This window comes from Notechis scutatus, chromosome 3, assembly GCF_049901735.1.
Source record: "Notechis scutatus isolate UNSWTSFEM ecotype Mainland chromosome 3, rNotScu1.2, whole genome shotgun sequence".
In the NCBI taxonomy this organism is placed as follows: Eukaryota; Metazoa; Chordata; class Lepidosauria; order Squamata; family Elapidae; genus Notechis; species Notechis scutatus.
Window position 1 is genome coordinate 8,751,904 of NC_142011.1, and position 14,209 is coordinate 8,766,112.

A 14,209-nucleotide genomic window follows, 5' to 3' on the forward strand; every position below is an offset into this window, starting at 1 on the left:
CTGTATTCAGCTCTGCAACTCTGCAGCTATGTGAAGCTCTGAGTCTGTCTATTGAAAATGAAACCGCTTCTCTCCTCTTGCTTGCCTGCTAAACTAAAGTAAAAGAGAAACTAACTTGCTTGCTGAAGACTGCAGCTCTGCTACTGAAGTTATTTGCAACATGTTTCTGTCTGAGTTTGCTCCAAGTTGGAGAAATCTACAACTGGCTTGTAAAATCTACTTATTGTGTTTATAAAGATGTTAAATGAAGCATCAACCATCTGTGTTTATTTTTCTGGCACTGAATTAATGCTGCAAAACTTCGAACAAAAGAGATAAAACCAGAGTCGCCTGACAATGAGATGGGCAGCATATTAATTTAATAAATAAAATGCATTTTTTTATTTTCCAAAGGAAAAAGGTACAGGTAGTCCTCGAGTTAGGCAGTGTCCATATAAAGTTACAAGGGCACTGGAAAAAGTGACTTATGTTCATTTTTCACACTTATTATTGGGAGTAAGGGTTATTTTATCTAGTGTGGTTATTTTGTTGTATTTATCAGCCACAACTTAACACTGAAAGGATAAGAACAGAAAGTTTCTTCAGGTAGAAACAGGAAGAAACAACAGCTTTCATCCCACCAGGGATCTGGAAGAAGATAAAAACACCTATGGTGTTTGAATTAACCAAATTCTAAACACTATCCAAATGTTTCTACACTTCGTATTATACTCCAGCTGTCGTCCTAAAGCAATTGAACTTAAGCTTCGATCCTTCGTGTTTTAAGAAACCCATCAAAATCACAGAATAAAGAGTTGGAAGGGAACATTCTAGTTCTTCTAGTCCAGGGGTATCAAACTAGATTTCTTCGCGGGCCGGATCAGCATTGTAGTTCTCCTCCATGGGCGGGGGAAACCAAGGGGGAGATGGCACAGGCACCTCCTGCTGGCGAAAACAGGGCATGGGGGGGGGGCCCTCCAGGGCCTTGTGCAGCACTCTGCCGGCCGAAAACTGGCTGCACGGGGGCTTTGTGGGGCCTCCACGCGGCTTGTTTTTGGCTGGCAGAGTGCTGCTAGAGGCCGGGAAGGCCGAAAGCAGGCCTCACAGGGGCCTCGCAGGGCCTCCACATGGCCCATTTTTGGCCAGCAGAGTGCTGCTGGAGGCTGAAAACGGCTCCCAGGGGGTACGTGGCCCCCCCATGGCCCGTTTTGGCCGGTAGAGGCACTGCAGGGCAGTCCGGTGATATTTCCAGGGGCCAGATTTAAGCACCCCGCAGGCCAGTTCCAGTTCCCAGGCCTTGAATTTAACACCCCTGTTCTAGTCCAACTGTCTGCTCAGGAGATCCTATACTATTTCAGACAAATTGTTGTCCAATCTCTTCTTAAAAACCTCCAGTGATGGAGAAACCACAACTTCTGGAAGGAAATTGTTCTGCTCATTAATTGTTCCCACACTGTCAGGAAATTTCTCCTTATTTCTAGGTTGGTCCTCTCCTTGGTTAGTTTCCCTCTATGGCTTCTTCTTCTTCTTCTGCCTTCAGGTGCTTTGGAGAATTAGTCAGTCCTCTCTTCTCTGTTGGTAGCTTCTCAAGTACTAGAGGACTCCCATCATATCCTCCCTTGGTGGCGCAGTGGTTAGAGTGCCAGTACTGCAAGCTACTCCCACTGCAATTTGGCAGATCGAATCCCACCAGGCTCAAGGTTGACTCAGCCTTCCGTCCTTCCGAGGTGGGTAAAATGAGGGCCCAAAATTGTTGGGGGCCATAGGCTGACTCTGCAAATCGCTTAGAGAGGTCTGTAGAAGCACTATAAAGCAGTATATAAGTCTTTATTGCTAAGTAGGAAGGAAGGAAGGAAGAGCCACGGTGGTGCCATGGTTACAATGTAGCATTGCAGGTTAACTCTGCCAATTGCCAGCAGTTCGATCCTGACCTGCTCAAGATTGACTCAGCCTTTCATCTTTCCGAGGTGGGTAAAATGAGGACACAGATTATTGGGGACAAGAGGCTGACTCTGTAAACCACTGTGAGAGGGCTATAAAGCACTATAAAGCGGTATATAAGTCTAAGTGCTATTGCTATATCACCCTTCGTCCTTCTCTTCATTAGACTAGACATACCCAGTTCCCGTAACCCGTTCATCCTACGTTCCACCATCCAGTCTCCTAATCATCTTTGTTTCTCTTTTCTGCGCTCTTTCACGAAGGTCAACACCTTTTGTTCTTCTGTTTTGGTGAGCAAAACTGGATGCCATATTCCAAATTAGATCTTACCAAGACATGGTAAAGAGGTCCTAACATTTCACCTGATCTGGATTCTATCCCTCGGTTAATGCAGCCTAGGACTGGGTCATTCTGTACTTACATGTCGTAAAATTGCCCATTATTGGAAACGAGTTCCCTTCATCGTAAACGGAGACCACGCGGACAAAATATTGTGTCAGTGAGGAGAGGGGCTTCAGCACAGCAAAGGAGGCGTTTCCAGGGACCTCCACCTGCAAAGGGAAGAGGTAGAGGCTGCAGAAAGCGGTTTGTTTGCTAATGAATTACCGTCTTCATTTTAAGAGGGAAATTTCAGGAAGCGCCCGTTTCACCCCCACTCCCACCCGCGCGCTTCAATCCACAGTGTCCCATTCTGCCTGCCTGCCTGCCTGCCTTAGTTTCTGGTTGTTTGGGAGCAGCTTGGCTGAGAATAATAACTATTCGCCTCTTTTACTCAGCCGAAGCTGTTCCGATTCAACCATTAACGAAGGCAGGCAGGCAGGCAGAACGAGCACTGCGGGCGGGCGGGCGGGCGGGTGGGGTGGGGAGAAACGGGGGCGCTTCAGGGAAGCTGTGGCGACAGGAAAAGGCCCCCGCTTCTTTGAAGCAGTTTCTTCCTGTGCTGGTGGAGGAGCGAGAGAGCGACTGAGAGAGCTGACCCAGAGAAGGACAGGCTTCGCTGCCCTCCCTCCCCTTCTTTCATTTGTGTCCTTGATCCCGATCCCAGCAGCATTCACCGAAGGCTTCTTAACATTATATCGGCGTATAACACGCATACATCATTTGCCCCCTATTTTCAGGGGGAAAAAGTGCGTGTTATACGCCGATAAATACGGTATTTACTTATTACGTAAAGATATTGAAGAGGCGTGGCGGTGCCGTGGTAAGAATGCAGTATTGCAGGCTAATTCTGCTGATTGCCCACAGTTCGATTCTCACTGGCCTGAGGTTGACTCAGGTTGACTTCCATGCTTCCGAGGTCGATAAAATGAGGACCCCGATTGTTGGGGACAAGATGCTGACTTTGCAAAACTGCTTAGAGGGGGCTGTAAAGCGCTGTGGAGTGGTACATAACTCTAAGGGCTACTGCTATTGATATAACGTAGCCTCTGGGTTTGAAAACAACATATCAGACAATGGGTCTTGCTCTAAGCTGATAAGAGCGATCCTGATTACTCGTGGTCACTCACCTCACCTACGTTGCTTCCTCTGCTGGAGGAATACATAACTCGGTGACTTTTCACGGCTTGTGAAGCTGCCGCCCAGTTGACATGGACCGACATATGGCTGATGTTGGAGAAATGCAAATAGCTTGGAGGGCTCAGGGCCACTGGAAGAAATGGTGTATGTGTCAGGTGTGAAGAATTAGGACCATACATTAAGTTCCAGTTAAGACGATTTATTGCTCATGTCTTGACAATAGTCAACTAAAGGTCATCACTAAACTGGTGCTGGATAAGAGTCAACAGAATTCAAGAGGGGTTGGGTTTAGATTGCTTGGGGGAATGTAAGGACTCCAGGCTAATTCCTCTCTTGACTCCACCCCCATCTGTCCTCCAACTGTCCTTCTCTTATATCATGATTTATAACACATCTACTCTAGTCTGAAGCCAGTCTAACTCATGCAACAAGGTCAGTGAATAGGACATCATTCAGAAAAGAGTCTATGAGTCTTTTCTAAATAATTCTTATAAACCCCAACACCTGCATAGAAATTCTTACCATTTCTCAAGTTATTACACTTAAACTGGGTTTACAAAACCCTCTGAATCAGGGGTGGCAAACTTGTGTTGTCACAGCAGCGTCGCGTGACATATTGTGACTTTTCCCCCCTTCGCTAAACTAGGCGTGGGCGTGGCCAACGCATGATGTATCCAGTCTGCGGGCCGCAAGTTTGACACCCCTGCTCTGAATCAACCCTGTATTCTGAATTTCCACAAGTCCATGAACTATAAAGAAACCAACTAGGTTGAATTTGCATAATGCTTAAAAACACAGTCACACTAGCCAAGGTTATACTAGCCATTTTTTACATTTATTTTTTTTTTACAGACACATCTGCTGTGTCATGACTTGCCTTTTAAAACATGTTGTGTGAATACTTCCTTTCAGTTCAGTTTAGGGTCATTTCTTGAACAACAACAAAAAATTTGTTCAAGAATTTGAACAAGAAGGTTTGTTATCTCTCTTTAGGACTCCGGTTACAGATGGTTGGGAGCAGATCTCTCATAATTGTTGCACCCATCTACTAGCATTTCTCTCTAACTAGAAAGCATCCAGTCAAAGCTGTCAAGATTTCCTTAGATCCTTGTGGGTGAAGAAGCTACGGGCCAGAAAAATACACCGCATGACTTACAAGTAGTTTCTTGAATACTTGCAGGGTTGCTGGCATCTTCTCCATACATTGCATAAACTGCTAGGGAGTATTCGGTGCTAGGAGTCAAACCCCTGATCCAAACTTCTGGGTGTTCAACTTTCAGCTGAAAAGAAAGGGTTAAATATTTGGTGGAAGGAAGGAAGGAAGGAAGGAAGGAAGGAAGGAAGGAAGGAAGGAAGGAAGGAGGGAGGAGGGGAGGGAGGGAGGAAGGAAGGAAGGAAGGGGGGATGCATGGAGGAAGGAGGGAGGAAGGAAGGAAGGGAGAGGGAGGGGGAGGAAGGGAGGAAGGGAGGGAGGAAGGAAGGAAGGTAGGAAGGAAGGAAGGAAGGGGGATGGATGGATGGATGGATGGATGGATGGATGGAAGGATGCAGGGAGGAAGGAAAGAGGAAGGAAGGGGGATGCATGGAGGAAGGAGGGAGGGAGGGAGGAAGGGAGGGGAGGGGGAGGGAGGGAGGGAGGGAGGGAGGGAGGGAAGGAAGGAAGGAAGGAAGGAAGGAAGGGGGATGGATGGATGGATGGATGGAAGGATGCAGGGAGGAAGGAAAGAGGAAGGAAGGGGGATGCATGGAGGAAGGAGGGAGGGAGGAAGGGAGGGGGAGGGAGGGGAGGAAGGGAGGGAGGGAGGGAGGGAGGAAGGAAGGGGATGGATGGATGGATGGATGGATGGAAGGATGCAGGGAGAAAGGAAAGGAGAAAGGAAGAGGGATGCATGGAGGAAGGAGGGAGGAAGGGAGGGAGAGAGAGGGGGAGGGAGGGAGGGAGGGAGGGAGGGAGGAGGAAGGGGGATGCATGGATGGATGGATGGATGGATGGATGCAGGGAGAAAGGAAAGGAGGAAGGAAGAGGGATGCATGGAGGAAGGAGGGAGGGAGGAAGAAAGTGGGGGTGCATGGAGGCAGATCTGGTAGCCTAGAGGTGGAGTTCTCACCTCACAATCAGGAGGCTGTAAGTTCGATCCTAGATAGAGGCTAATATTTGGAGTAGCCTCTCCTGCTCAAGCAGGCGGTTAGACTAGATGACCTCCAAGGTCCCTTCCAACTCTTGTTATTTTATGAAGAAGGAGGGAGGGAGGATGGAGGGAGGGAGGGAGGAAGGAAGGAAGGGAGGAAGTGAGAGAGGGAGGGAGGGAGGAAGGAAGGGGGATGGATGGATGGATGGATGCAGGGAGAAAGGAAAGAAGGAAGGAAGGGGGAGGGAGGGAGGAGGGAGGGAGGAAGGAAGGGGGGGTGCATGGGTGGATAGATAGATGAAGAATGGAGGGAGGGAGGAAGGAGGGAAGGAAGGGAGGAGGTGGATGGATGGATGGAGGAAGGATGGAGGGAGGGAGGGAGGAAGGAAGGAAGGAAGGGAAGAAGGAAGGATAGTCCAACCTACTGAGGGTGCACAACTTGGTCATTGTGAACCTCTCTCTCTCTCTCTACGAGCTGGTTCAGAAATTGAAAAAGAAAAAATATGTACTTATTAGCATAACCATGAGCAGGTGGGCAGTCCCTCTACAGACCATAGACCAAGTTCTTACTTTATCATGAAAACTTGGGGGAAAAGGAAAGATTGTGTGGCTTCACACAGACTTCATCTTAATGAATTCACGAAGAAAACAAAACCGGAGCCGGGGGTCCCCTTTTAGCTTTCCAGATTCATTAAGAAAGGTCCGCGGGAAGCTAGCTTCCCTGATCATGTTCTGCCATTTACACGACTAACTCCCCAGCGACACTGTTATGTACGCATCGCCTTGAGTGTATTTGTAGCAACACATCTGGAAGATGGAAGAACCAAGCTGACATTCCTATTGTGTTCCCGTCTCAAACTGTTTTATCTGTAGAGTTATGCATTCAGTGAACTGGTGTTTAACTCCGCTGACAAGGGAATCGCTTCCTTAACTTGCTGTTCGTAGAAACAAGGGTGTTTTACAATCTTAGAGTAGCGGAGGGTCAGCCGTGGGGTCCTACCTGTTCCACTACCAGTTTGGTGATTGCACACACGTGCACCTAACGCGTGTGCGCAGCTTTCCACACACCAGCTGAGGCCTGCAGAGCCAATCAACTGAGAGGATAAAGAATAGAAAAGTGCAGGGGCAGGTGGGAGAGCCAATCCTGTGCTTTTCTCTTCTTTCTCTCTCAACTGATCTTTGGAGGCTTTTTTTTACGACCGGTTCGGGTAAACCGGTAGCAATTTTTGCTACCGGTTCGAGTGAACCGGGGCGAACCGGTAGCATACCACCCTTGCAGAGAGTCCTCTATACCAGGGATCCCCAACCTTTTCGACGCCGCGGCCCGGTTCCGACATCAGCTGGGCGCCGCGGCCCGGTACCGGCGTCAACTGGGCGCCGCCATCTTTTATGACGAAAAGGCGCTTCCGGTGACGTCACCAGAAGCGCTGTTTCGTCATAAAAGATGGCGGCGCAGCGCTTCTGGTGAGCTTTTTCGGTAGAAATGGCTTTCACCCGGAAAAGCTCACGAGGCTGGCGCCGCCATCTTTTATGACGAAACAGCGCTTCGTGAGCTTTCTACCCGAAAAGCTCACCAGAAGCGCTTTTTACCAAAAAGATGGCGGCGCCCAGCAACCAGCGGCCCGGTAAGGCTTGTTCCGCGGCCCGGTACCGGTCCGCGGACCGGCGGTTGGGGACCCCTGCTCTATACCGTTGAACACTGAGTTTCATAGCTTCTCTCCTGTTGGAATCCTAGAACAACCTCATCCGGGCTGCAAACATTTGGATGGCCACTAGATGGAAGCAGAGTCAGAATTTTCTGCATCTCTTTAGCGCCATCGTGTGGTCATACGAATCACTGCAGCTCAGACATAAGAGGTAATCCTCAATTTACGACCACAATTGAGCCCAACATTTATGTGAAAAATAAGTGAAAAATTCATGAAATGAGTTTGGCCCCATTTTATGACTTTTCTTGCCACATTTGTTAAGTGAATCACTGCAGTTGTTAAGTGAACCTGATTTCCTGATTCATTCTGCTTCTCAGAGATCAGAAGAAAGGTTGCAAATGTTTCGTCCCCTCTTGAAGAGACAATCTTCAGTGTGCTTTAGATTGTGCTTGTCTGAAGGAGCTCTGGCATTTAAATACCTTTCTGACCCCCTCTACTCTCTGTGGCAGCCCTTCAAATGTTGGAACACTGGTCTCATGTCCTTCTTTTCATTACCCAATTCCTGCAACCATTCTTCATATGTTTTAGCCTCCAGTCCCCTAACCAACTAACCAACTATGTAGTTGGATTAACCAAGGACTATGACTCAGCAACTACAGCCAGCCAATCACGCAACCCAAAGTCAAACAAGCACAATCCAAAGTGCACTGAAGATGTCTCCTCGAATGGAGGCAAAACATTTGTAACCAAATTGCCAAGCTTGGTGCTCAAGCCAACAACATAACTACCAACATGAGGTACTAATATTCAAAGACATTTCCACAGTGGAGATTGAAATGTCTGGTAGGCAGGAAGAGGAGAAAGGCAGAACCTCCCTAGCAGTTCAGATAGTAGATCTGTAATGCCGCAAGTCTTGCTTTAATCTGGCCAGATTGATGTCAGACCCAAGAATGAGACATGGAGGAGTTACTTCTGAGTCACAACATGAGGAGTTACTTCTGAGCAGAGAGGGTCCTCTTCAGTTCACTTAGTGATGTTTGAAGTTACTGTGATGACCCAAAGTATATCAGAAATATAACAAAACCCAAAGCATAACTAACAGTCCTTTAATGCCTTCAACTTGGCTTCACTGTTTAGTTGTTCACAGTGGAGGAGTAAACTATTTTCAAAATAACACTTCAAAGGAAAGAAACACAGTTCAAATTCAAACAGCCGATAACGAAGCAAAAACCAAAAACAAACTGCACTGAATAAAGTTCCACGACAGACCAGGATAGATAATTGCCAACTTCAGGAAGATAACCAGGGACGATCCATTGGAAAAACACCAACCAAGATAAACCTTCTTTAGGAATAAAACACTAATTTGTCTCCAGCATCTGTTAGCACGCAGGTCCAACCTCTTATGCAAATCGCACACCTGCAGCCCATGAAGGGGATCAAGGCCCTCTCCTCTCAAGTAGACTACGTCTCTTCCCTTATCCTCTCCTCCCTGCGTGCCCTAGGATGGATAGGGGATGGGCCTGGGTCCTCCTTTGACTGCTCAGTCGGTCTCTGCCCTTCCCCAGCCTCCTCCACCACCTCTGGAGCCACACTTCCACTCCCTGTTGGCTGTTCCTCCTCTTCCTCAGAGTCAGACTCCACCAAGGGCATGACAATTACAATGGCACTGAAAAGAGTGACTGAAAAATGACCATTTTTCACACTGGCTCACATTTATGATGGTTGTAATGTTCCTGGGTCATGTGATCCCCTTTTGAGACCTTCCAACGAGCAAAGTCAATGTGAAAATCAGATTCACTTAACAATCAGGTTACTAATTTAACAACTGCAGTGATTCACTTCACAAATGTGGCAAAAAAAGTTGTAAAATGGGGCAAAACTCACTTAATAAATGTCTCACTTAGCAACATAAATTTTGGGTTCAATTGTAGTCATAAAATGAGAAATACCTGTGATTTCTTTATTGTTCTCCAGACCCAAGAACCAAGAACGACATGTGGAGTTACTTGCAAGTAGTATCTATATTTACCTACAGACAGAATCTTGCCAGAATAAAGCAGCTATTTGCATAACTATATACTCAGGGGATGTCTTTGCCTTCTTCCTGCCTCTCAGATATTCCAAACTCCATAGCTTCTTTGCACTCTGGAAGGAAGCCTTCTCCCTCCTGGGACTCCAGACTGCATTCCACCTCAGAGTGGAATGCACAAGATGCCACAACGGACAGTGTGAATGCGACTGAAGCACAAGTTCATTACCTCTTTTGTATCATCTTCGGCACCGTTGGGTGTTGAGGAAGACAGGATAAGATATTGCGTGGCCCCTTCAACTGGTTCCCACATGAGCTTGATACTGTTGTGGCTGATCTCAGATGTTCTGAGAGATCGAGGCGCAGACAATGGTACTAGGACATGACATGAAAGTGATAAACAGGTGAGTTATATGTGTTTTTGAACAGATATCCATTTGTCCAAAGATGTAAAAATCCGAAGGCCGGACAAGGAATAATGGATGGAAACTGAACCAGGAGAGATTCAACCTAGAAATAAGGAAAAAATCCCTGTGAGAATGACAGTGAGAACAATCAACTGAGCTTGCCTTTGGAAATAGTGGGAGCTTCATCACTGGAGGCTTTCAAGAAGAGACTGGAGTGCCACCTGTCAAAAATGGTACAGGGTCTCCTGTTTGGGCAGGGGGTTGGACTAGATGACTTACAAGGTCCCTTCCAACCCTGTTAATCTGTAACTACCTCCAAGGTCCCTTCCAATCTTCTTGCTCTATGTCTGTGATGGCGAACCTATGGCACACGTGCCAAAGGTGGCACACAGAGCCATTTGTGCGGGCATGAAAGCCCCAGGCAAGCTTACCTCACTGCGTATGCGTGCGCCTCCTGGCTGATTTTCAGCCCATTTGAGGCCTTTTGAGGCCTGCCAGAGGCTTGAGGGAAGCCTCTGCAGCCTTTGCAGGATGAAAAATAGGCCTGTTTCATCAAGGGGGCCCTGCGTGCATTGCCTTCTGGATGCTGGCACGCAAGCGAGCATGCACAATTTTTGGCACAGGAGCCCCAAAAGGTTAGCCACCACTGTTCTATGTTCTATTCAGGATTCAGATGACTGATGTATGCGACCACCACAACTGTCTTTCAACAAGCGAAGTCAATGGAGGAAGCCAGATTCGTTTAATGACCATGTGATTCACTTCACTGAGTCACCGTGAGAGAGGACGTGGCAATATAAATTTTCCAAACAAATAAATAAACCGCAATGACTCACTTAGCAACCAGGGCAAAAACGCTCATAAAATCAGGTGTGACTCACTTAACAATCGCCCTGCTTAGCCAACGGCATTCTGGTTGTAAGTTGAGACTGCCTGTAAAATACGAAGCTGAAGTATCAAATACTAAATCGCCCCAAGAGTCAATGAGGAAAATAGAATTCTCTTCGACAGGGCAAGAAATATTTGGGGAAAAAATGTTCAGCGGAGTCAGCAGACTGTTAACCAACCATGTGCAAAAATCTCAAAATGAAGACTATTTTTTAAACCGACGCAGTAAACAAATCGTGGCTGTCCTCTTGTAGAGCTGAAGATGCTCATAGCAGAAATCTATCACCAATTCTTGAAGTAATGAATTTTTATTATAGCCGATCAACAATAAAATAAATCCCCCGATCAAAGTACGCTTTTCAAAACAAATAAAAATCAGCATAGTAACACCATCAGAGATGTCTTGCCTTTACAATTATAACAATAATAATAAAAATGGTTTTAGGTATATCTGGGCTCATGTTTGCGAGATTTTAAGTTACATAAAACAACTTCCTTCCTTCCTGAGAATTTCAAAAGAAGGAGAGCTGAAGCCTTCTATCACAATAAATTATTCTATTACAAGGAACACTGGCTACAGTTCTGAAGGCACCAGAGTCACAGGAGTACATATATGCCCCAGAGCGCTGTTTAAGATGGCAACTTTAAGATGTGTGGACTTCAATTCCCAGAATTCCCAAAGCCAGCTTGGAAACAAACAGATCTTTTGAGCCTGAGGTAGTATATTAAAAAAAAAACAGAGTTGGAAAGGATCTTGGATATAATCTAGTCCAGCCCGCTGCTGAAGCAGGAGACTATACCAGTGGTGGCTAACCTTTTTGGACTCCTGTACCAAAAATTTGTGTGTGCGCTTGTGCGCGCGCTCTGACGTGCCAGCACCCAGAAGGCAATGCACGCAGCCTCCCCCATGCACCCTGCGCATGCGTGCGTGATTCCCCACCCCCCACGCTGCTGCCTCCTTACATGCACTGTGCCTCCCAGCTGATCTTCAGCCTATTTGAGGACATTTTCGGCCTGCCAGAGGCTTGAGGGAAGCCTCTGCAGGCCGAAAAATGGGCCCGTTTTGTCACTTCTGGTATTTCCAAAAAAGGCCGGAAAATCAGCTGGGAAGCGCACGCGCGCATGCGCAGTGAGGTAATTTTGCTTGGGGCTTTCATAGCCGCACAAATGGCTCTGCGTGTCATAGGTTCACCCTCATGGCTCTATACTATTCCAGACAAATGGCTGGCTAATCTCTTCTTGAAAACCTCCAGTGATGGAGCACCCACAACTTCTGGAGACAAGGTGTTCCATTGATGAATTGTTCTCACTGTCGTGGAATTCCTCCATAATGCTAAGTTGGTTCTCTCCTTGATTAGTTTCCATCGCCTTCAGGTGCTTTCTCTGTGACAGCCCCTCAAATACTGGAAGATAGCTATCTCATCACCTCCTGGTCCTTCTTTTCGTTAGACTAGGCATAACTAGTTCCCTCAATCCTTCATTGTACCCTAACCATCTTTGTTGCTCTTCTCTGCACTCGTTCTAAAGCCTCAACATCCTTTTTGTATTGTGGTGACCAGAATTTATTTCATTTGTTTATTTTATTTTGTTTATTTTATTTTGTTTGTCAAACATGTACAAGATAAACAAGTATAGGTATGAAGATAAACATGAACAAAGGAAGTAAATCTAGATAAACGGGGACAGTAAGATAGGGACGGTAGGCACACTGGTGCATTTATGCACGCCGCCTTTAAGGACCTCTTAAGAATGGGGTGAGGTCCACGGGAGACAGTTTGAGGTCGAAGCTGTGAGATTTGAAAATTGGACTCAGTATTCCAAGTGTGGTCTTACCAGTGCAGTAATGTCACTCCTCATGATAGCAATGGCAATAGCACTTAGACTTATATACCGCTTCACAGTGCTTTACAGCCTTCTCTAAGCAGTTTTACAGAATCAGCCTATTGCCCCCAACAATCTGGGTCCTCATTTTACCGACTTTGGAAGGATGGAAGGCTGAGTCAACCTTGAACTGGTCAGGATTGAACTGCTGGCAGTCGGCAGAAATTAGCCTGCAATACTGCATTCTGACCACTATGCCACCACGGCTCTTAATGATCCTGATACTATCCCTCTGTTGATGCAACCTAGGATTGTGATGGCGTTTTTGTTTTTCCTTTTGCTTGCTATTGTAAAGACATTGGAAACCTCACGACTTACGTGTTGAACTGATGCCTCTGAGACCGTCACCTACAGCATTCTCATAAACAGGGAAGACCGAAACCAGATATTCCGTCTGTGGTGTCAGATTAAGAAGCTCCACGCTCGAGGTGGCTCCATCCAGAGCAACCTGAAAATTATTTTATTGATTTTTTATATATTTACATTTTGTTTAATTTGTCAAGCATGTATTAGATCAGGGATCCCCAACCTTTTCGATGCCACGGCCCGGTTCCGGCGTCAGCTGGGCGCCGCCATCTTTTTGACGAAAATCACTTCCGGTGACGTCACGAAGTGATTTTTCGTCAAAATGGCGGCGCTCAGCGCTTCCAGTGAGCTTTTTCGGGTAGAAATGGCTTTCTACCCGGAAAAGCTCATCGAGCGCTGGCGCCGCCATCTTTTTGATTAAAAATTGCTTTTTTTACCAAAAAAAGATGGCGGCGCCCAGCAACCAGCGGCCCGGTAAGGCTTGTTCCGCGGCCTGGTACCGGTCCGCGGACCGGCGGTTGGGGACCCCTGTATTAGATAACAGGTATAAGTATGAACATGATTATGAATACATGGATACGAATAAAAGGGGACATTAGGACAGGGACGGTAGGCACGTTGGTGCACTTATGCATGCCCTCTTAGGAATGGGGTGAGGTCAACAGTAGACAGTCTGAGGTTAAAGTTTTTGGGGTTTGGGGAAGAAACCACAGAGTCAGGTAGAGTATTCCAGACATTGACCACTCTCTTGCTGAAGTCGTATTTCCTGCAATCGAGTTTGGGCGGTTTACCTTAAGTTTGTATCTGTTGTGGTTGAAGCTGAAGTAGTCATTGATGGGTAGGACATTGCAATAGATAATTTTATGTACTACGCTTAGGTCGGACCAAAGGCAATGTAGTGCTAGGTTGTCTAAGCCTAAAATTTCAAGTCTGGTGGCATAAGGTATTTTGTTGTGAATAGAGGAGTGGAGGACTCTTCTCGTGAAAATATTCAAGATTACAGCCCAACCACTCTGAGTGAAAACCCAGTCCTCAAATCTCCCTGTAGTGGTGGCCCAACAAATTATTATTTAACTTTAAATAGCTTTGATTCTGAAGACGATGCCCGAGGATAACATGGATAGCCAAGAAAATTAAAAAAAAACCATGAATCCTAGAATAAGTCAACCAGAATTCTCACTCAAGGTACAAATAACCAGGCTTAGACTATCGTTCTTTGGGCACATGGCTCCTTTGAGAAGTCCACAAATGGTGTAAAAAATTGAAGGAAAGACAAAAAGAGGATTAATAGAAGAGAACATTTGTAGCTCGGGGTTGAACTATGGAGTTCTTGATGCTGTCTGAGCTTCGTGGTTTTCTTACAGATGTTTCCTTATCAAACTAGGTAACAACATCAGTACTAGAAGTTGTTTGTGGAGAAGAAGCTATTTGTGGAGTGGAAGAGTAGAAGGGGAGGAGGAGGAGGAGGAGGATCAGGAG

At 46.5% G+C, this 14,209-nt stretch overlaps 1 protein-coding gene across 1 annotated transcript in view; it reads right to left on the reverse strand.

Annotated features, from left to right (window-relative positions):
• The window catches only part of COL20A1 (collagen type XX alpha 1 chain), a 198,119-nt gene that overhangs the window by 141,188 nt on the left and 42,722 nt on the right, over positions 1-14,209 (reverse strand). Inside the window, exons 12-16 of the mRNA XM_087959166.1 lie at positions 12,743-12,872; positions 9,478-9,623; positions 4,595-4,718; positions 3,429-3,568; positions 2,342-2,471 (exon numbers count right to left, since the gene is read on the reverse strand). Of these exons, the coding sequence (XP_087815292.1) occupies positions 2,342-2,471; positions 3,429-3,568; positions 4,595-4,718; positions 9,478-9,623; positions 12,743-12,872 (670 nt within the window). The remainder of the gene's footprint in view (positions 1-2,341; positions 2,472-3,428; positions 3,569-4,594; positions 4,719-9,477; positions 9,624-12,742; positions 12,873-14,209) is intronic.